At 30.1% G+C, this 25,310-nt stretch overlaps 1 protein-coding gene across 7 annotated transcripts in view; it reads right to left on the bottom strand.

Annotated features, from left to right (window-relative positions):
• Nucleotides 1–25,310, bottom strand: part of LOC113378531 (max-binding protein MNT-like) — a 136,819-nt gene that overhangs the window by 84,363 nt on the left and 27,146 nt on the right. The window contains exon 1 of one of the 7 annotated variants that reach the window (XM_026619078.1): nt 18,870–18,959. The exons of the other annotated variants lie outside the window; for them this stretch is intronic. Coding sequence (XP_026474863.1) covers nt 18,870–18,873 — 4 coding nt within the window. The 5' untranslated portion in view covers nt 18,874–18,959. Of the gene's footprint in view, nt 1–18,869; nt 18,960–25,310 lie in introns of those variants that run through there. 7 annotated transcript variants of the gene reach the window in all.

The raw sequence follows: 25,310 nt of genomic DNA, 5'->3' as shown, positions 1-25,310 counted from the left end.
TTTCAATTCAGCAAAAAATAATTATCAGAGATAATCGTTATATAGGATTCTATAAATAGGATTGTTGATTTAACTAGTGGTGCATGGCATTGTGCTTAAGGCAAATTCCTGGAACTTCCCGTACCGTAATAAAATATTCGAGAATTCGAAATTTTCGATAATCAACGAAAACTGATCAACGATTTTTTTTACTTTATTAAAATTGCAATCAAGATACAATTTAATCTTATAAGCTATTGTAACACAAACGAGAGAAAATAAATAAATTGAAAATAATAAAATAAAAAATAACAACAATAAGAAAAGAAAAAAAATAATAATAGAAAAAAGAAAAAAAAGAAATAATTATCTAGAGTTCACTCCAACGAGTGAAGGCTAGGATTTCATTTAAACGATAATTAACAATTGTCTTAATTATTTCCTAATAATTGTTATAAATACTGTAAATTGCATCATGGAATTTTATAGATCTAATATAAGTGCTTATATTTGGGCGACCCCTTTATCTTGTTTATCTACGGTTATACCTACAAGAACAAAAATATAATAAAAAAAACCTAATCAGAACGCTTCCGGGGACCTTATGTTACATTTTTTATTTTGGATATAAAAACATTTTGAAATTGAATTGCAGAGTTAAATTTTTTTATTTGAACTATATAAAAAACTTTACATTTTTCATAATTTTGAAATTTTTAGAAATTTTTTGTACATTGTTAATTTTTTTCATAAAATCCTATACTTATTTTCAATATTTTTCATAAAATGATTTTTCAATTTTGAAAACTCTGAAAAATTTCAAGAATTTGAACAAATGAAAATTTTGAATATTTTTGCAAATTTTTAATTTTTTTCAAAATTTTGAAGCTACTGGACTTATCTATCTTCTCCATAATAATTTTTTCACACCACCATCAAATGATGTTTTTTGAATCATTCTAATCGGATGATCGGTTCTCTGAAAAACTGCATGACCGTTTTGTACAATTTTTGCTCTAAAATGGCTAAACTTGCCTTTCGCAAAAACTAATTAGCACATCTCGCCGCCAGTACAAACTGAATATTTTTTGAATCATTCAAATTGGTTAATCCGTGCTTTCGAAATCGTCGACGAAAATTTGTATCCAAAGATACACACACACATGCACCTAATGTATTTATTTAATTTTTCTATGTGTATCTTATCTTTATTTATTAACGTTTATTACGTTTTTATTTTATTTTTTATTATTTTTTCTAATTATAAGGTATACCAGAATGTTCAGAAACATCTAAAACGTACAAGTATGAAAAAATATTAATTTTCTTATACTCATTTTTCCTACCTAACATAAAGGTTTTCATATTACTTTTGGGATTGATATCTTTGGTTTGTCTGTGAGTAATCTAAAAAATCAAGCCAGGAAAATTATCATCAATTGACTGTTTTAAGTAGTGATTTATAGTTTATTAAATGTTTAATATTATTATTTTTATTTAGTGTTATATATTGTAGTTTATATTAAATATTATGTGTTTATTTTAAAAGCTGTCTTTGATCTCTTAAATACTCCAATTTTCTCATATATTATTATCTTTAGTTTATAACTTGTACACTTTAAAATCAAATTATATTGTATTATTGCCATAGGCTTTAAGTAAATAAATAAATGAGGAAATAAATATTGTTGCAGAGGCAATTTAATAATTGAATTTATACACCTAACAATAAGATATTATTTTTTACTATTTTTTTTATAAAAATTTGTTGTTCTTGTTAATAACTGTATTGCAACATTTACATTTATAAGAAAGGATAATAAAGAGCTGCATCTGGAGTTTGGTTCTGTAGGGATCAGAGACATGGACTCTGAGAAAGAGATGGACTACAAAGAGCGTGAGAGGAAACAACTTTACTTTTTCTAAAAGAAACTAAGAAACTCGAAACCCTGGTCGCAAAAAAGTGCTATAGAAGTTAAAATTAAAGAACTGAGGGATGCATAAAAGCAGATGTAAAATGTGAACTATGGACAAAATAATGTGGTGCTCTCATACAACGGACATGTCTTCTGGCAAAGCATCAATAATAATAATCATTCACAAGCAATCACTAATAACTATTTTGGAAACAAACCTTTTAAAATTCCTAACACACAGTTTAGTCAATGAATTGCGACAGTAATTAGATTAAATTTTCTTTCAAAAAATAGCCCTTAAGTTTAAAATTCCATTTAACCAAAAAAACAATTTATATTTTTTTCACCGTTGTTGAAAAATTGCGAATTCCTTGTATGCCCTTCTGCCCTCATTAAACAATCGCAACAATGCAGATGCAAAAAAAAACCCTAACCCCTATTTCTATTATCTCTCTATTTGCAAAATGATTGAACTAAACATTGTTGAAGTGCATCCTAGCCACATATCCACGTTGTGCCGTCGTTGGTCGTTCGTAGTTAGTGGTTCGTAGGGAAAAGGGCCCTAGCATTTCGCTATTGATTTTGTACCCATAGTCGTCGTCGTCGTGCTCGTACTCGTGCGTCGCACAAGTGCCCACCGGCGGCGCGTGCAACAGTGCAGATTTTGACACATGACGCGATGCACTCAACCGTGCACGTCACACGTTACGGATACGGCCAACGTGACATCTTGAGAGAAAACAGACGAGTGGAGGGATGTAAAGGGATAAGATGTAACTAATACTGCAACGATGATGAAGATTTTGGTTAAATGCAGATAAGTCCGCACTTTACTACATCTACATCTTTATTAATGCAAATCGTCTATTTTCCAAATATCCACAAAATTTATCCGATTCAGTTTTAATACTGCAAAAAAAAAAACAGATACAACAAACGAGTAAAGGGATGATGAGGGATAAAGTCAACTTATATTGCAACGATGATCAAGATTTTGGTTAAATGCAGATAAGACTGCACTTTGAATTTAAACACATATTGTTTTTACAGATAAATTTGATTAACGCAAATCGTCAATTTTCCGAATTTCCATAGAATTTATCCTATTCAGTTCTAAATTTGCGATGAGAGATAAGATCTAACTATTATTGAAGCGATTATGATGGTTTTAGCCAAAGACATAAGTGACAATTGAATTTTAATACTTTTTTTTAAATTTATTTGAATAGCGATCAGAACTTGAGGGTTCTATGAGCTGTTGTGGTAATTAATATCTTACAAACTACGTTTGTTTTACTATAGATGGCAATCCAAACAGTTGTCTCATTTTATGTGATGAATTTTTATTATTACAATTACTGTAATAGTCAGTGGTGTTGTGCTAATATTTTTTTTGCCGGAAAGCTAAAATTAAAAAACCGGTTCATAAACCGGTTCAAAAACCGGTTCTCATGTTTGTGCCGGTTCCGTTCGAAAAGGAAAGAAACAAAAATTATTACAAAGCCCATTTTGCGCACATATATGTATGTTTATTACAATAATGGGAACATTTAATAAAATTTAGTTGAATCATAATTTATTAAATTCACTTATTAAATCATTTTCTGTATGAAGCGATTTTTTAAAAATTTGTTTTGCCGGAATGCGTTCGATTTTTTGAAAATTTGTTTTGCCGGAATGACAACAGGCTGCTCGAAGTGGGCGTCGAACCCGGAACCCCTGATCCAGCTCCAGTCGTTCTAGCCACTTACCTACGGGCGAGCCCAATTTTTTATTACTTAATATTGTTTTTACACATACATCTTTATTAATGCAAATCGACAATTTTCCAAATTTCGACGAAATTTATCCGATTCAGTTTTAATCTTACGAAAAAAACAGACTCGACAGACTAGTGAAGGGACGGCAAATGATATTGCAACAATAATCAAGGTTTTGGTTAAATCCAAATAAGTCTGCACTTCGAATTTCAACACATGTTTTTATACATACTTTTATTAATGCAGATCGACAAAATTCCAAATTTCCAAACAAAACATACGCAACAGAAGAGTAAAGGAACAATGAGGCATAACTAATATTGCAAAGATAATAAAGGTTTTGGGTAAATGCAGATAAGACACTTATTATTTTTACACATATATCTTTACTAATGCAAATCGTCAAATTTCTAGATTTCCATAAAATTTATCCGATTCAGTTCTAATCTTGCGAGAAAACAGACGCGACAGCCGAGTGAAGGGTTAAGGGATAAGATGTAACTAATATTGCAACGATGATCAAGATTTTGTTTAAATAAAGGTAAGTCCGTACTTTGAATTTCAACATATATTGTTTTTACACATACATCTATAATAAAGCAAACCGTGAATTTACCAAATTTTCTAAATTTTCCCAGAATTTATCCGATTTAGTTCTAATCTTACGAGAAAACAGACGCGACAGACGAGTAAAGGGACGATAAGGGATAAGGTGTAACTAATATGGCAAAGATAATCAGGATTTTAGCCAAAGACATAAGTAAGTCTGAAAATTTCAAAAATTTGAACAAATGAAAATTTTGAATTTATTTAGATTTTTGAATTTTTTTTTCAAAATTTTACAACTCTTAGAAATCTACCTTCTCCAAAAACTAATCATTTCTTCACAACGTCTAATTTGAGATATTTGTTGAATCATTCTAATCAGATGATCAGTTCTCTCAAAAACTGGTGTAACAAATATTGCAACGATAATTAGGGGTTTGGCCAAAGACAAATAAGTATGTCCATACTTTGGATTTAAACACCTTATATTGTTTTGACACATAAATCGACAATTTTTCCAAACGTCAACAAAATCTGTCTGAAGCAATCCTAATCATTTACAGATTGTTGTCCATTTTTAATATATAAAACATTCAACAGTGCGCACTCCACTTTTGAACACCTTAAATATTATAAAAACTGCAACTAAGTAAAGACCAGATTTTTATTAGAAAATCCGAGACATTTTTTTCTAAGAAACTAAATAACTATTTCGTAATGTATTGTAGATTTTGATCACTGACTCCTTTTGTCATCTTCCAAGCAGCATCATTATCCTACTTTCATAAAACCTCGAATTTTATTTGCAAAAAAACTGTATCATGTACAATTCGAAATCATCCTGATTATTATTTTTGTGTAAACTTAAGAAGTTTTGTAGAGATCGATATTAAAAGCAATCAGAAGGTGCAAGATCAGGACTTTATGGTGGATGTGACAAAACGTCCCAACCAAGCTGCAATAATTTTTTCCGAGTGGCCAATGATATGATGTCAATAGAATAAATCACCGTTTAGATTTGTCAATTTAGGCCGCTTTTCTTCAACTGTGTTGTTTAATTTCATTAGTTGATTAATGTAGACATTGGAATTGATTGCTTGGTTGATGATAACACTTCTATGTAGACTATTCCTTTTTAATCAACTTGAACTGGATGACCACGACGATAGACGATTTCCATCTTTGAGTCAAAAATAACCTGGACGAATTATGATAAACCAATTTCGACACTGCCGTTTTCTTTAAGGATTCATTATCACAAACAACTCATAACTCTTTGTAAACTTAAGATGCTTTTTGCCTTTGCAGAAATTCAAAAGAAAAATATGACAAACATTGTAGTTTTGATTTCCCATCAACAAAGTCTAAATAAAAAATACGCAACAGATTAAAAAACTCGTTTCTACTGATGGACATCTAAATTTCCAACTGTCCAATAACAAAACGTATTTTACATTTGGTCTACTTCAGCAAACCAAAAAATTCAATTGAAACCATCTAAAAACTAAAGCCGCACATACTTAGTTGCCAACCTAATAGTATTATATCTAACAATAAAAATAAATTTTCTTGTTTTAGTTTTTAGGTTTTCCTTTTAATAAAAATAAGATTACTCACAATTTTTCACTGATTTTCCATAAATTTCTAATTAATCAAAAATTACTAACAATAAGTTTATTCAATAAAAAGTTAGCAGTTCGCTTCAATAAATAAATAAAAATTCTGTTCTATTTATATTTCTATTATTATCATTTACTCGTACTCGAATGAAACAACTAAAGCTTTGTGATCGAGCAATTAAAATTGTTTGAGATTTCAGAACACGGATGATTAACAAAAGACACGATAAGAGTAAGTATAGATAATTGAAAGCCAAGAGACAACACATGGAAGCGTTAAAAAAGTCTTAAAACTATATTCCTCTCAACTTGTCAAGTAATAATAATGCCGGTAATGGCACTCGATTACTGCTGCATCCCGCGGGTTACAGAGTCTTTGAGTAAAAAAATGAATTTAGTTTGCCATACAGGGCATAGAGGCACAGTCGGCAGGAGCCCGGTAGCGGCTGCTCGGCGGGCTGCCAACGTTTACAGTTTATGGCCCGCTAACCCCTATGCTAAGCGGTCGGGACGGTCGGCTGCTTATACGGTATCGTTTATCGCTATCAAAGGACACAGATTCTAAAATAGGAGGAAGAAACATTTGAAAAACACAATTCATGTAAATATTTGGTTGGCAACTAAGTGAGTTTGGATTAAAATTTTAAGTTTCATCAGGACTGCAACATACAAACAATAGCGGAAGAAATTAGTAGATTTGCTGCGAAATATAAGTCAAGATTGGAGACCCATCCAAATGAACTAGCAAAGGACCTACTTTCTGCAAACACTGTCAAGAGACTAAGAAGATTAGATCAATTAGACTTAGTATAGTTATATATTTAGTATAGTGCTTGTAATTATTCTCACATATTTATATTTATTATCTGCTTGCAATTATTGTCACACATTTATATTTATTATACTAACTTGAAATACTACCAATGGGTAGTATTTTAAAATCGCATTTAATAACTAATCACAACAATTACTGAATGCCTTCTCAGGCAGTTGTAGTTTAGATGAAAAAAAAAATTAAGTTTGCTGACGTTGTCCAAATAAAAAATACATTTTTTTGTAGTATGTAGTTTAGATGTCCATTAGTAAAGAACAGTTTTTTGATGGATTGTGTAGATTTTGTTTGGCGTTCGTTGAAAAATGGAAAATCAAAAAGAATTGTTTTGTTGCACTTTGCCTTTGAATTTCTGCAAAGGTAAAAGGACATATTAAGTTCAAATAAGTTATGAGCTGTTTATAATGGCAAAGCTTTAAAAAAAACGAATGAACCAATTCCGTCCACAATGTTATGGCAAGGCCATGTTACGCTTCAACTTGCATACATTATGATTCTGAATTATACTAAATACTGTCAAAATGTCATGTATTGGCTGTGCACTCAAGCGTTTTACACATAAACTGCAACGTTACTCGTATGTTATGAAGCTTGGTCAGAAAGACCCTGTTATCTAAGATCATTTTTTGACGTTTGTGCGGTTTCTAGGTTTTGTTTTCTATCTGGCAACCCGAGAAAAACGCCTGAATGCACAACAATCACATGGCTTTTGACAATATTTAGAACAATTTAGTATGGGAAGTGGGAAGTTCTACATGACATAGCCTTTCCCATGACATTGGTCTGTTGTACGGTAGAATCGGTTCAAGAATGTCAAAATTGGTTTGCAAATTGTGATCTTTCACTCTAAGGTTTCTGGTCTAAACGCTCTGGTCGTCCAGTTGAAGTTGATTACAGAAGAATTGTCTACGTTTACTCTCACCATCCAACCGAGCAATAAATTCTGATGTTTTTATTGAACAACTAATAAAATTAAACAAGGCTGTCGAAAAATATCGGTCTTATTTGGCAAGTCCAAACGGTGATTTATTCAATTATTGACATCACATATCTTTGGCCGCTTAGTAAAAATTATTGGAGATTGGTTAGGATGTTTTGCCACGTCCACCATACAGTCCTGACCTTGCACCATCTGATTACTTCTTGTTTCAATCTTAAACAAACTCCTTGAATGGTAAACAATTCAAAGATTATGATGGTGTCAAATAGTACCTGATTTGTAAAATTTGCTAATAAAAACCAGAAGTTTTATGAAAGTGGGATAATCATGATGCTTGAAACATGACAAAAAATCAGTAATCATAATGGACAATGAATTTCAGAAAGAAGTTATTTACTTCCTTGAAACAAAAAAGATCTGATATTCTTGCAAAAATCCGCACTTACTTAGTTGCCAACCTTTTAAATAACTCTCTTCATCGATCTACATCTTTTTTGCCTTATGCATCATGTTGCCTGTAATAAATTTTTATGATATTGAAGAAAAATCATAAAATTGCCAACAAACTTGGTTGTTGAGTACTGTTTTTTCAATTAGCATTTTTAATATAAGCAATCAAAACCTTTTAACCTTGAGTCTAAAAGATTATCAGCTAACTGTATATAACTAAAAAAATAATTTCTCCAGTGATAAAACCTTCCTTATAGAAGCTTGTTTATTATTCTGGACCATTTTTCGTTAAATATCTATTCGACAATAATTTATTTATTTCTTGTACAATTGGACTGAGATAGTTCCTAATGATTCTTCATTTGATGACTCGTTTAATATTACAGATAGTTAATGTTTCACAGCACCATCGCAAGTTCTAAGAAATTTCTGAATATGCCAACTTCGGTAACAAACTAAATATTGTTAATGAAATGCCTACAAATAAGATCTTATATAACATTTCTCAGGACAATTCCAATTGTTTTTTCATTTTTTCCTAATTCTCCTAATTTCCTAGTTATAATTTCTTTTTTCCCATTTAATTTAATTTCTATTTTCTAAATCTTTATTTTTTAATACTTATAAACTTGAAAATGATAAAATCACCTAAATTATTTTATCAGTCAATTAACATTATAAATATTATGATAAACAATTATTTATATTGATATAAAACTCTTATTGATTGAGTTGATCACGTATGTGCATCGAAAAGTTCATGCAACTTGACTTAAGACAAAATGCTACTTACAACTAGTTTACATTAAGATAATATATTAATATGATTGATTATTTAATGTTCTGAATTGATTGAAATGATCTACCAGAATCTAAAAATGAATTATTATAAAGTGAAAGCTATAATACCCATTTGATCTTTCCAAGTATTACGACCCTCTCAAATAAAATTTAAGCTGGTTCTTCTCCCAAAAAAATAGGTTTCCCATGTCTGATATATGCATATGCATATGCATATGCATCAAAGCGAATAATACAAATAATAATAGATCGATTTTTTCGGTAGATTTTCTCCTAAAGACTGGTTTGATTATTTCGAAACCTGAATAGATTTTTACTTTTGCTCTGCGACCCCTAATTACACGGGACACTTAGGAATTTTGCGCGCGTATTAACCGTAGTCACATACATAATAATACATTGTAGTACCCGTATATGTTAAAAGGTTTCATAGAGAGTAATAGTATGTCGACTGGGATTCTTAAACTATTGAAAATGTATGAAAAGGTAAAAACACGTGTTACGATTTGCATAATACGAAAAACATTCGATTCTAAAAATAACAAATCTCTTTGATTAACACGTTAATAGCCACGTCAGTCTTATATGTCTGACGCTAGTAAGTCCTACATGATCCACGTCAGACATATATCATGTCTGACAAATTATGACCCAAAAATTTCTTGGCATGTAAGAAAACAGTTTTAATATATAGCCATATATGTGACAAACAATGTTTTCCAGGAATTTCGACATTTTTTTTTTGATACATTAGTTTCATTGATTTAAATTTTCCTTGAAATTATCAAAAAAAATTTCATGGCTCATTTTTGGAAATGAGTGGTGATTAACGTGTTAATAAAATATTTTATAGTTTGTTCAGTTTAAAGTTTCAAAGTAATCTTAAGCAAATTTGTAATTTTATATTCTTTATAATAACTTGATGTAAGTGGCATATCGCCTTAAGGCAACTTGCATGCACTTCTGATATTTGAAAATAATACAACTTTTGATTGTATTACTTCTTGGTGTAATGGTCAGCGTGACGGCTTTCTAATTCTTACAACTTTTTAAATTTGTTTAAAACAAAGTTTTACCAATCAAAATTAGGAAGAACCCCCGTCACAAAAATAAAAAAACTGATTTTTTTAAAAGTCAGATTAAGTTTTTCTTAGACTATGGGGTCTGCGTCAAACCAAAGAAACTGTCTAATTTTTAACTAATCATTTGAGTAAATAATAATTTAAATAAATAGTATATTTTTAAAAGATTCAAAACAATAAAATGTGATAAAAACATGTTTCAAAATCTAAGGAAATAATTTTCACTCAACTCTGCTCTTTTCGCCAAACTAATAAAGAAAATCATTATATGGTTTTATTAAATAAAATTGAATTGTTGATGAAATACCCTATTTCCCGAGAAAAATCTTGACAAAACTCTAAAGGTCAAATGATTAATTATGAAGCACAATTCTAAAGTTCACAAGTTATTCAAAGATTCGAGAAAACAATTTGAGAAATTATAATAAAAATTCACAAAATTAATTTAAAGCCTTTAGTTTATGTATTTATATTATACTGTATCAAATCCGTATATACACAAAACTTGTTTACTTTCAAACTATTAAGCACGCTTTTCAGAAAAAAAATCCCAAGTTTCTCACCAAACAGTAGTTGTTTCCAAAATGGCAACAAAAAGTGAGGATTTATAGAACTCTGGTTGTTGTATACAAAAATCTAGTTCTCAAGTAGATTTTTTTACTGCCAGATATTATATAACTTGACACATGCAGATTGTCCCTTTTGAATTATAGCCGCATCTCATGTATCCCTTATCTAAGGGCTCGAATTCTATTTTCGTTCACGTGTAACGGCTTTCATCAAGAACTGAACTACCCCTTTTCTCGTATAAAGTTGTCGTGCTGTTTTCCCTTTCGCCCTTTTATGTTCATTGTACTATGTATTGATATAATGTACTATTTTTTATTCTTTGTTTCTTTGAAGTTCTTATTTAACTGTTGAACGTTGAAAACGATAAGAAGAAATTCAGGGGTTGGAAATAAAAAATTGAAGGCAAACTGAAAATAAAATCTATTCTTAGTTCTTATTCTTAGTGCACATTAGAGAATACAAATGTTAAAAAATTGTATAAATTAAAAAATAAACCTTTGATGTGTAATTTTTATGAAATTCGAGTTTTCAGACTTTTTTAAACTATTGTCAATTTGTAATTTTTTAATTCATGCTTTTTCTTGAATAACGATGATATTTCAAAACTTATCACTACAAAAGTTTTATAAAAAATTCTTTGTATTTTACTGAAGAACTTTTAGAGAAGATTTACAAAAGGTTTTTAAAGAAGGTAAAGTTCTTTAACTTACGCTACCAGGTATTAAATTTTAATTAATCTAAGAAAATTAGTCACTTGCAAAGCAAATTGTTCATGATTGTATGCAATTTCTTTATCTTTCCACTATTTACTTATTGTTTTATATATTATGATATCATTGCATATCACAAGCGAATAGTCATCTGTTATTGAACTATATAAATATTAACGATCGTGTTATTATATAAATAACACACAATCGCTTCAATTAACAACAATTGTTATACAAGTCATTATTACTAATCAATCACACCCAACGGCCAATCTTAATAATAATAATAATAATAATAATAATAAGAGATTATATTTGTATATCTAGACTTAGTAGTCTCTGGGGTGATCTCACAATATGCATACATTATTTATTTATTCATACACAATGTTGTACTTATTATATAATGATAACATATGCTGCGATTTAAATATATTCAATTGACGAAAGAGCCAGAGAATATTCGAGAAATAAATGATGATTGATTGTTTATAATAATAAATAACCCAGCTAAGTATATTACCTAAAAAACAGTATACGAATATAAACCAGTATACGAAATAAAACAGTATACGAAGATATTTATATAATTCAAAGTGTATCACTTTTGTGCAAGAACCCAAGTTTTTCAACTTTTTTTTATTGTAATCACTTAAAAAAGTAAATTCTATCTTTAATATTCTATTTAATATAAACTCACAAAGAGATTCTTTATAATTTAGTCTGAACAACCCAAATTCTATGATATTGCCAGGATTCGATCCGAGGACCTCTGGTGTGTGAGTCGGGCTACTAAGCTATGTCTGTGATCTTTTCGAACGAAAATCTTTGAATGCGCAACATTTTTTCTTTCAAATGTAATTTGTTTCCTCTTTCAGAAAATATTCGATTCCTCTTTCAAAGAATATTCGTTTCCGCTTTCAATATTCGTTTCCACTTTCAAAAAATATTCGTTTCCGCTTTCAAAAAATATTCGTTTCCTCTTTCAAAAAATATTCGTTTCCTCTTTCAAAAAATATTCGTTTCCTCTTTCAAAAAATATTCGTTTCCTCTTTCAAAAATTATTCGTTTCCACTTTCAAAAATTATTCGTTTCCACTTTCAAAAATTATTCGTTTCCACTTTCAAAAATTATTCGTTTCCACTTTCAAAAATTATTCGTTTCCACTTTCAGAAAATATTCATTTCCTCTTTCAGAAAATATTCGTTACTTCTTTTAAAATTAGTTACAAAAATTAAATAGAAAATTACAAAATCTAATTTAAAAAACAAGTCGACCTTTACTACTTTTCTACACACAGTCGTGCTATTTCTCACAGTTATTCAATGATTTAATTAACTTATGTAATCTACAGATAATACGATTGAAATAGAATTATTATCACTATCGCTCATGTGTGTATGTATTTAATTACTAATTCGATATCAATCGTTATTATATCATTTATTGATTAAATTTATTATTCATTCGCAATTGTGTGCTGGATAGCAATTTCTATAACCAAACGATAAGTAGAAACTGTAGTATTTAAATAAATAATTTAAAAAAATTAAAAAATATGTTTTTCATAATAAATAAAAAATGAATCTAAGAACTCTGTTCGGTGATGCAATTACTTACAGTGATGGCAGTTCACAATGAAAAAAATATGATTTTAACTTTTTAGTAGACTTAAATAATGATTTGTCATTAAGATCTTTTTTAATTCTTCTCTTATAAAATTGATCTCATGATTATCCCACAAGGCCGTTTAGTAGATCGTTCAGTCAGCCTATTTTATTCTTAACTCCAAATTATGTAATATTTTTAACAATTATACATATTTTAATTATTGTTCATTATTATAGTTTATTAGCATTTTCCAAAAAATATTAAAAAAAATATTGTTAACTTACCGTAGGGCAAGTTAGAGTAATCAAAAAAAAAATTATATTTCTTTATGTTTCAGAGGTTTCTGAACATTTTGGCATACCTTAAAAAAAAATGACGTAGGTGTGTTTTTTGTGTGTGTGTATGTACGTGCGGATACAATTTTTTAGTTAACGATTTCGAGATCAAAACTTAAAACATATAAAAAAAACATTCGATTCCTATTGATAGGGAGATGTGCTGATTAGTTTTTGGCAAAAGCAGGTCGTTACGGAGATACGAAGCAAAGAGTGCAGAAAATGTTAATTCAGTTTTTGAGAGAATGGACGTCTGATTTGAATGAATCAAAAAACATTTTCGTTGTATTGACAATGTGAAGAACTGAATAGATTTTTATGAAGGTAGGTCCAGCGGTTTCAGAGATCTAATAAAAAGAAGTAGAAAAAAAACTGCCATCTAGCGCTCAAAAACAATCAGTTATATGAGCATCAAATTATCAGGTATTTTATAAAGATTTTATTAATAACTGCAAATTTTGTTTACATTTCTATGGGTTCTCTATCAAGATTCATAGACCATTACCCTTAGAATGCGTCCAATTTCCAATTATCATTAGAATGCGTTGCGGCGCTTACGCGCTTCTTCGTCTCTGAAACAGCTCGACAGTGTAATTGCTTTGAAAAAAATCTGAATATAAAAGATTTTACAAAAAAGTTTTTTTTAAATATCAAAATTCTCAAAAATTTAATTTCTTCAAAGTTTCAAATGAAAAAAAGTTTAATTACGGTACGGAAAATTTCAGCAATTTGCTTAAGGCACGATGCCATGCTCTACTAGTTTATTTAGAGGACATTGATACTAATAAATGACTTGAATTCAAGACTATAATAGAATTTTCCATATAAAGTCGATTTTCTATTACATAATGACTGGTGGCAAAAGATGAACTATAAGCAAGGGAAAAAATAAGAGCAAATTAAACCTGGTGCTCCCACACCATAGACCTGCTTTCTACTTTCGGGCACAGCACCGTTAATAACAACATCTAATAACAAATTATGTCTCATCATTATCCATGATGCTGTGTCAATCAGTCTGTTTTTGATCAGTTGAACCGTAAATGAGATTTGTTGTTGTTCGGTGTTCAGTGTGTTCGGTGTTGGGTGTTGTTCGTTTCTCACGTGTGCGCTATCACGTCGTCGCCGCCGCCGTTGCACGCATTGTTCCACATGTGCCTCTTCTTCGGCTAGGGAAGACGGGTTGGGACGGGAGGACCAGGCCGAGGGCACGGCTCTCTTGAAGGACGTCCACTGTTAAGACGGGCTCTGCACTTTGAATGCATCGAAAACGAAATTGTACTCATTCCTTATACAATAAACTTTATTCTAATTTGATTTTCATTGATATTCGTAACAAAATGCATATGTTCAATTGTAGAATTATTGATCATTTTTAGTTGCTCGAACAATATTTAAGAAGTATTTAAGCTTACTAAATACTAAAATTCTACTCAAATTTAATAAATGATAACTATTAGACGTATGAGCTAATATATACCCGACACATAGGAAATTGGTAAACCGATGGGTTGCCTCTCATAAAATAAGTTAGGTCATAAGACTTCAACAAACAGCTTATAGAACATGTAAAGTAAGAGTTTTGATTGCTGTTGAAACAATAAAATGAAATAAAAAAAATATTAAATATAATTAATAAATAATAATTAGTGGTGCTTTGAGGCAAAGACTTAGAACTTCCCGTACCGTTTTTTTAGCCACATGTGCCAAATTTATGATGTATAGCCATAATGAAGCATAACTCAAATTCTATATATAAACAAATGAAGTGTTTGAATAGAATTCCAAAAGGAATTTTTAGATCTAACTAAATCATAAAGTAGTAATTACTAAACAAAAGCATTATAAAAACTCGTTTGAAATCTGTAACGAATATATAGTGTGTACATACATAATATATTCATATGATATGTTCCCACAAATAACATTGTTTAGATAATCATTATAACTTTCATACAAAGCACGTGTGAACTTATACATTTTTAAAGCAATACAATAAAAATTGCAATTTTTATAATGGGTTCATAAAAATTATTTATATATAAATATACAGAGTGTCCAATAATTGAACGTCGAGCCGAAACGAGGTTATAGATAGTATTGATTGTAACTATAATGAAAAAAATTGGAAAAATAATTCATCTCACATAGTTTGATAATTATGAGCTTTTAAGTGCTTTGATGAAATTATAAACATTTTTGAAGCAAAACTTCTTTACGCGCGACTAGTACGAAATTATACGTAACATAGCTGGAAAGCTTTTCCTATAAATACTTATTATCATCAATTTCACAATTAGGCTTATACGCTTTTAAATAATACTTTTACTTGAATTTTGTTTCGCTAATTAGGCGGGTTTAAGGGGGTTGTTCGGTTTTTATTATTATTTTTTTTTTTTTTGATTTTGAGATTTTTTGATATTATGAAAGCTAAAAACCTTAGAATTATTTAAAAAAAATCATCTCAATATCTATTTTTTGACGAAGTTATATATATATATATATATATATATATAGATATATATATATATATATATGATATATATATATATATATATAATATATATATATTCTATATATATATCTATATATATATATATATCTATATATATATATATATATATATATATATATATATTAGGGTGGTCCTTAAATTGGTCATTTTTCGAATTTCCTTGCTCCAGGGGCTCAAATGGTTCCAAATAGATAAAAACAATTCTCTGAAAGTTTAGCTCTTAATATTAACGTTTAGATAGAGCGCAATTCAATCAAAGTTTTGTATGGAAATAGCATGGAAAATTTTTCAAAAAGTTTAAAAATGTTTTTTAGATGTAATTTAGCGAACAAACGAATGAATAAAACTCATTCATTTGTCGCTAAGTTATACCTACAACATTTTTTTTTAATTTTCAAAATTTTTTCCATGCTCTTTCCATACAAAGTTTGATTGAATTGCGCTCTATCTAAACGTTAATATTAAGAGCTAAAACTTTCAGAGAATTGTTTTTTATCAATTTGGAACCATTTGAGCCCCTGGGAGCAAGGAAATTCGAAAATGACCATTTTAAGGACCACCCTAATATATTATATATATATATCTATATATATATATATATCTATATATATATAATATATATATATATATATATCTATATGTATGATCCTCTGAAACCGTTTTTTTTCATCGCTCCGCGAGTTATTGTATGCCAGCTGCTCTCTTTTTTCATTATAATACCTCATGCACATGACCTTTTTAATGTGTCAGCATCTTTGAACACCATGGTGTATTTAGTACATTAAATTAAATGGTGTATTTAGTACATTATATTAAAAACTTTAAATACGTTTCTCTCAAAATGACTTTTTTCAATGCGGTGCCACAAATTAAAAAAAAACTACAAGTCGGATCGACTTGCATTTTTTTTAATTTGTTTACCATTGCAATACCTAGTCCCCCTACCTCAAACTTGATAACTTAATAACGCAAAAAAAAATTGCAAAGGTTTTCGTCCCAATAACAAGCCTTTTTTAACACTTTTTTTTAAAAATAGATGCCATTTTTTTAGTAGCGCAAGAGTTTTCTTGATACATTTTTAGCTAAATTATCTAATTTAAGAATTTGTAATCAAGTAATTTTTTCTGATATCGTAGCGATTAAAATGCTATTATTGTAGGACGGCGTTAAACTATTTTTTACAACAACAATAATTTTTCCTTACCAGCTACCCAACTTCGCCTCATAAATCTCCAATTTGTACCCACCTCTCCTTTAGTAATATTTAAAATTCCTTTACCGCCGACTAAAAATTTACGATCATTTAATCAATTACGTGACGGGCCGTCGAAACAAGAGCGCTCATGTTACAATAAGATGTTTACAAACATATGATCGTTTGTTTTGTGTTTTTATTTCCCCGCGGTATCGGGGAATCGACACAAGACAACACATTAGCACGCGCGCCGCGGGTCTCCCGTCTTCCCGTCCCGTGGAGGGGCCCCCTTGTAGAACGCCGGTTTAGCGCCGACGAGCCGTAGTAGAACGGAGGAGTCCCCCGGCCGAGGAGAGATAAGATAAGAAAATGCGACGATTAAAAGGTGCCACGAAGAAAACGTCACACACGACACATGTGATATGAGCCGGTCAGACATCGTGTCTTTGTTGGCCAAGGTTGGGTAGACGTAAATAAGTGTTAAGTAGATAAAGGGAAAGGATATTTGGAAACGAGGGACTGGGGACTGGGAACTAGGTGTGTATGGGTTTGTGACTTAGGAGGCGTTCTAGCTTAGTGGCACGATTCTAAGCGATTTTTGAAAGGCCGTTACAATAAAGCTGATAATATTTTAACAATCCGTTTCTTACAAGTTATTAACTTCTCGTATGGTAAGTTATTGCAATCGTCCAAAAATAAAAAATAAAATTTTTTGCACATCTTCACGTTTCAGAGGTTTCTGAACATTTTGGCATACCTTAGAATAAATGGATGTGTGTATGTATGTATGAATACAATTTTTCGTCCACTTTTTTGGGGAGCACGAATCAACCGATTTAGAATATTCGAAAAGCATTCGATTCCTATTGATAGGGAGATGTGCTGATTAGTTTTTGGCAAAGGCAGATCCAGCCGTTACGGAGATACGGAGCAATGAGTGCAGAAAATAGAAATCGAGTTTTTGAGAGAACAGAGCATTTGATTTGAATGGTTCAAAAAACATAATAATAATAATCTATTTGAACTTATTTAATATTCCTCGAATATTTCATTACCGTACGGGAAGTTCCAGCAATTTTCCTTAAAGCACGATGCCATCACACACCACTAGTTAATATTTTGAGAATCTCTAAAAAATAAAAATTGAAAATAGAAGGTATTAAAGTGGAAAATCTCAATAAATTGGCCTCTGATTATAAATACCCATGATTTTAGCTCTCGCAATAATCTGACGAAAACATTCGATTCCTATTCATGGAGAGACGTGCTAATTAGTTTTTGACAAAGACAGGTCCAGCTATTTCACAGATACATAGCAAAGTGTGCAAATTATGGCTATTTTTGAAAAAAACGGGACCAAAATCCGATTCGAGTGAATTAAACAACATTATTCTACATACATACTGATTGAGTGAAAAATTAATTGCATTTTTGCGAAGATGGGTCCAGTAATTTCGGAGTCGCAGGCAAGTGATTTAAATTAATTGTGGTCTAAAATTACGATTACAAATCATTTTATTGTTTCATATACATGTAAAAATATTAATACACAGATGACGGGTAGATAGGTGGATAGCTCAATAAGTCGACAGTGATAAAATTGCTATGAAGAAAAATTTCTATGAAAAAAATTGATGCAATAAAAGTTGAGAAATCGTGGATATCGTTTCGCGGAGGATGAAAATAGAGGAAGATTATCGTGAACAAATAGCTTTATATCCGAAAATATGTTAATTTTTGAAAAATCCTCTTTTACACACGTCTCTTGAATAGTTAAACTTCGAAAAAAAAGAACATAAAAATGATTTTTTGTTAATTCTTCAGAATACCCCCTTAAGAGATTCGATTGCACTATCAACTCTATCATCATCTGAAGAGCGTGTAAACCTGAGGTTTTCCATGTTAGACAAACTTTAATCCTCTTGCTAATCCAGATACATATTTTACCTTCTGTAGGAAATCAATATACAGTCTAAAAAAAACTTTAGAATAGGAAAATTATTCTTACCCATATAATTCTAGTAATCATTCTAGTGTCAATCTTTTCTATCGCCGACATATTTATTTAAAAGAATTCAGTTGAGTTGCTGTCGACGTTTGGCTGGAAAATAGTTTTAATGTTATTAACAGTTGTAATGATCAAGAAATGTAACAACAAAATAACTGTATGATGAATTAGTCTTAAATCAACCTTGAATAGACCATCATTCATGCCATCAAGTAAAGACTATATCATCTCAACATGAATATGAACCAATTAAACAATTATACTCGTTTTTATTACGGTATAAGATATAAGTGGTCTTTGGTTATAAATACATAACAGTTCGATTGCATCTTGTCTCAAAATTGGACTGAATCGGTTCTTAACACTATTCCTAATTGTTTTCTGCCTTTAGTTTTATAAAAAATGTTTCCTTATCCCGACCATGAATGAAATGACGATGATACCTACATATGCAGACGGTGTTATCGTTTTCGTATCAGGTTAATTAAAGTACCTCCAAGTAATACGAGAACTCGATGGTAATGTCCTGACCAATCGCCCCGAATTCAAGCAGATGGTTCTTGTTTGACCGTTTTTAAAAACAGGAAGACACGCATGAAAACAATCAAAAGAAAACGCTTTTGTTTTAAATAATTTTACCCTAATTATATTCACAACCAGAATTATGTTGAAACAAAATAGAGATCTCACTGATGTCAATAAGAACATAATGTTCGGACCTATTAGTACTCCGGAAATTCTGAAAATTGGTAATATAGATTTCGAGGTGCTCTTTACGAACTTCAACTTTGCCAAATATTGAAGAGATGACGTCAAAAAACTATTTTTTTTAAATATCTTCTTTCCGGCTCATTCTACGATGAAAGTAGCTATGTACGAATTAAACTAGATAAAATTTCCTACAATTCATTCGAAAACCGTTTTTTTTATAAAATTAATAGTTTGAGAGCACCGGCGCCTCAAAGTTTTTGCTGCTCTCGCCGCCATATCGGATCTCCCCATATATGACTGCTCTTTGAACTTGACCACATTCTCTCTAATAAATAAATATTTTTAATGTTAAATTAAGCGAATAAGATCTAGAAATAAAATAATTTAAATATAACAAAGACTTTTCATATGATTATTTCATTACTACTTGCACATTTCACACAAGTGACTTAAAACTGAAGTGAAACTGAACTGACTATGAACTATTGACTAAATTATTATCCATGATTCAACTAAAACTCAAATCAACTACTTTGGTATTTTGATATCTACATTGGTATTTGGATCTTGCAATATTCTAAACAGACTCACTGTTAAAGATTCAAATAAAAAAAAACAAATTTTCATGTTAACTTGAAAATTATTTATAATCAGCAATAGCATTTAATTTTTCTTAATTAGCACATTAAGTGCCACGATAGTATCAGAAAAATTTCCAAAGAAACCATGATTAATTTATTACATAATTTAGTTATAAGTGTATCAAGAATCCAAAGCAAATTTTTTTTCATAATTCCTGGAAAAACACTACTTCTTATGTCACATATATATGACTGACATGGCCTTATATTAAAACTTTTTTTTTACCAAATCGTGTATGTCAGACATGGAGCATGTAGAACTTCCTAGAGTCAGACGCATATGACTGACATGCCAAGTAACATGTTAGTTTTAGTTTTAGATCAACATTAGAATTTGAGTCTCATAATATATGTAATATGTTGCATTTTTTATTATGTACTTATATTTGCTTAGTGCCAAATTTACAATCTTCTAGAAAATGTTTTTTCTTTTACAAAGATATTTTAAGAAGTTCTTTTTATCTTGAATTTTTTTGGATCATTGCATATGTTTTCTTGTCATGATATACCTTAAATTTTGATTTTGTTAGTCTCAAGCAATATCATATTAAAACCGTTTTATTATTATAGATCAAGTCCTTTTATATTTTTTATATTTCTTATGCTTTTATTGAAGAAAAAAACGGGTTAGCAATATTTATATGAAATTAAATAAATGGAGTTTAATTCATAAAAAATATCATCCAATTTTCACAAAGCATTTTTCTGAAGCCATTGTAAAAAATCGAATACTGAAGGATATTCAGTTGCAAAAAATTCAACAGGTTTTTATCATTGTTAAGCCTTTTCTTAATAAGAAATTATTTTCTTGAATTATAATTTTAATTCCGGAAGTTTATTACTAGCCTTGAGGCAAAATTCTGTTTGTGTGTCATTGAAGCTAGATTTATAAGGCCGATATTTTAGAAATCGCCCTTCGAGTTCTGAAAGTGCTCCAGTATGTGCACAAGCAACCAATTTAATACGAATACTTGTTTGTAAAATATATTTGTGATAAATCTCCAGATTCTAAATATAAATCCAAATCCAAATCTATTGACAAACAATAATTTGCAAGCTATAAAAATAAGGCATCGGTTGCCTAGTAATAAATCAATATCATAGAGTCTATTTCCTTCTATGTCAAATAATGTTACGAAACAAATCCGAGTATATTTGTTCTAAAATCAAATGACAATTCGTAGTGTGATAGGTCAAATTTACTCGAATTGACGTCTCGACACGTTCGCACTTTTGTTTACGTGCAATTTGCACGTACCCAAGAAAACGACGATTCTCGGCCAAGAATTGCAAAATTGTGCAAAGTCTGCAAATCGCTAAAATACTCGTATACGCATTGTCAGCTATCGGAGGATTAAAATAAAATGCTTATTAATCATAACAATAATAAATGTTGAAAACTGCTAAATATATGCATACGTGCGATTTGGACTTAACCTACAGAAAATCCAAAAAATGCTTTCAAACTGTTTTTTTTATTATAACTTCTGATAATATGAAGTATTTTTGTATGATTTAAAAAATCACTATAATCCAATTACCAGATTGGCATTCGATTTAGGCTTTCTAAGTACTACCAAAAATTTACCGAAAAAGATGCATTGAAAAAAAAAATTAGGCACTATGTCCAAATATTAATTACTAGTCCACTCATTATAGTAAGTTCACCTCGGAATTCGAGATACCTAGCTGTAAGTCTGTAAATACTTGTATATTGACACTGAGAGTTGTCTCAAAATCTACATATGTTGCGTACACTCTACCATAAGTAGGTTTTGAGACAACTTTTAGGGTGTCAATATACAGTATTTACAGACTTACAGCTGGGTATCTTAAATTCCTAGATTCTTACCTAATTTAAATGACTGGACTATACATGTTAAAATATGGGTTTAGAAGTTCTAGTAATTTTTTCATATAAATATATTTTGATACTATTACCGTTAATGTTTTTCATTATAACAATTTCTGTTGCAAACTTTGAATTACTGTTAAATTTTGTCTTGTTTGAATTACTCGTCGGTCTGGCAAAATATTTGTTAATTCTGTAATTCGCGAGTGGAAAGGGTTAATATAAGATAGGGTATAGGGTAAAAAAACAAATGGAAGAGCAAGTATGCCTATGAACTATGTACTTACAACTATTCGTACAAAAAAGTATAAAAATAATTTGAATTGAAGTAATGAGCTTAAATGATGTTCATCAAACAAAGTATTTTTTTTAAAAAAAAATTAGTTAATATACAATGATACGCAATACTGAAATAAATAATGCATTCCTTAATTATCCTGAATAAAATAAAGCTTAAAATAATACTCTGAGAAGTGAGATTTGATGCTCTATTTTCAAAAACTTTTCTACAAAGTCGTTAGGCGATTATAGATTCTTAGTATTCATAAGTTCTTACTTTTTTTTTAAATGGTAAAGGTTTTGTGTTTTCATTATTAAATGGTATTAATAATTAAATTTATTTAAAAACATTATTTTAAAATCTCTACAAAATGTCTAATATTTTGATGTGATTATGTCGACAAATGTCAGTTTTTGGAGCTTTCTTCCTGCAAGTCCAAAACGCTAGATATGCCTTCCCAAAAATACATTACACTATTAATCTACTGATGACAACATTAAATCTTAAAAATTAGGCTTCTATAAAAATCTTTCAACTTTTTATTAGTTACTATATTTTCAAAACATAGTAAGTAATAAATGTTTTTTTAAATAGGTTGCTTAGTTTTTTTTTCTTTATTTTTGAACAGCAATCAGAACCTAATAGTCCTATAAGCTGTTGTGCTAATTTTGACTTAATACTAGTCTCTTTCATAGATGGCAACCCAATCAGTTGTCACATCTCTGTATGATAAATTATTATTACAATTTATTTAATAGGGCGAGTATGGTGCAGCAATGCCGGACAAGGGCTATTTTCACTTGGAAACATATTGCTATCTATATTTCCAAGTGAAAATCGTTGTCACTGCTGTCTGACAACAGACTGCTCGAAGTGGGTATCGAACCCGGGACCTCTGAAACAAGTCCCGTCGCTCTTAATCGCTTAGGGGGCGTCCATTAATCACGTGAGCGAGTTTTTGAGGATTTTTGAACCCCCCTCCCCCTTGGTGATCCATGGTGATATTCAAAATATTGTAATAAATACTGTATTTTCAGTTACGTGATAAAATTGTAAATTTTTTTAAATTTTTTTTTGAAAATGTATGATTTTTTTTAAAAAGTCAGTAAAAATAAATACATGTGATATCTTACTATATCTTTTCCTCCCCCACACTAATTCATTTTTTTAAGGTATGCCAAAATATTCAGAAACCTTTGAAACGTAAAGAAATATAAAAAAATTCATTTTCGATTTTTTTGATAACCCTACGGGAAGTTAATAAGTACCAAAAGTACAAAAATTGAAGCCCATAATAATTTTTTTTACGTAATTAAAAACATCATTTATTGTTCTGCATGCACTAGATAGACACTTGTTGATGCGGTGTTGCTTCCTTCAATAATATTGTCTTGAATACGGTTGCCCCATTCGTTAATGAAATCTTTCACAATGTTCACATCGAGTTGTGTGTTCATAGTACACCTAAGTCTGTTTTTACACGGAGATTGGTTCCAGAAGAAGCCGTGTAAAAAAAGACATTGATCTTATACAAAAATGGGTTATTTGTCCTACTAGTCCAGTCATTTGGTCGTTTTGCCGGTACAGTACTCCGGGAATTCTAAAAATTGGTAATCTTATAGATTTCGAGGTGCTCTTTACGAAAATCAACTTTGCCACCTCAAATTTGAACGGTAAGTTGCCGCCATATTAAAAAAATGGCGTCAAAAAACAGATTTTTTAAAATATCTCCTTTCTGGCTGATTCTGCGATAAAGTATCTATGTACGAAATAAACAAGAGAAAATTTCCTACAATTCCTCAGAAAACCGTTTTTTTGTAAAATTGATAGTTTGAGAGTACGGCCGCCTCAAAGTCTTTGCTGCTCTCGCCGTAGTATCAAATCTCTCCATATATGACAGCACTTCGAACTTGACCACATTCTCTCTAATAATTAATATTTTCAATGTTAAATTAAGATCTAGAAATAAAATAATTCAAATATTTTTCTGTTTTTTTGCTGATTTTTTAACGCTTCAAGCTACTTGAAGCTATAAGGTGCTACTCAAGCTATAAGTACCTATACTTATAGCTACTTTGTCATTGAAGTGTTAAAAAATTAGCAAAAAAAACGAAAAATATTTGAATTATTTTATTTCTAGATCTTATTCGCTTAATTTAACATTGAAAATATTAATTATTAGAGAGAATGTGGTCAAGTTCGAAGTGCTGTCATATATGGACAGATTTGATACTACGGCGAGAGCTCAAACTATCAATTTTACAAAAAAACGGTTTTCTAAGGAATTGTAGGAAATTCTCTCTAGTTTATTTCGTACATAGATACTTTTATTGCAGAATCAGCCAGAAAGGAGATATTTTAAAAAACCTGTTTTTTTATGCAATTTTTCCAATATGGCGGCAACTTGCCGTTCAAATTTGAGGTGGCAAAGTTGATTTTCGTAAAGAGCACCTCGAAATCTATAAAATTACCAATTTTCAGAATTCCCGGAGTACTGTACCGGCAACAGCCTTTTTTGCACCAAATGACTGGACTATACTCTCTAAAACCTATTAAAATTAGTGAAAAACAAGAATTCATGTTTATTTTAATAATAATTCCCCTAAATTAGTGCTATTCACATTTGCTTTGACCTGTAAAAATTGTTTGTACGCGCTAAAGGGGAATTCACTTAAATCTTTAAGCTAGTGTTCGCAAACTATCGATACTATCGATGGTTTCAGACTTTTTTCTTTCATAAGTACTTTTTTGTGATATGAACATACATCGCAAAAATTAAATTTGACAAAAAAATTTAAGTACATAAAATTTCAAATCGTGCTAAATGGAATAAAATCGTGTAAAAAAAATAAAAATATTCAATTTTCAAACCGTGTTATATCAAAACCGTGTACAAAAAGACCGTGTAAAAACAGACTTAGGTGTATTATTATTAGTCGTATACCTTTCGGTAAATA

This window comes from Ctenocephalides felis, unplaced genomic scaffold (genome assembly GCF_003426905.1).
Source record: "Ctenocephalides felis isolate EL2017-DRISC unplaced genomic scaffold, ASM342690v1 CF-g0.4_SCAFFOLD_01886, whole genome shotgun sequence".
In the NCBI taxonomy this organism is placed as follows: Eukaryota; Metazoa; Arthropoda; class Insecta; order Siphonaptera; family Pulicidae; genus Ctenocephalides; species Ctenocephalides felis.
The sequence above is the reverse complement of the archived record's forward strand: the minus strand, read 5'-3'. Positions and strand labels throughout refer to the sequence as shown.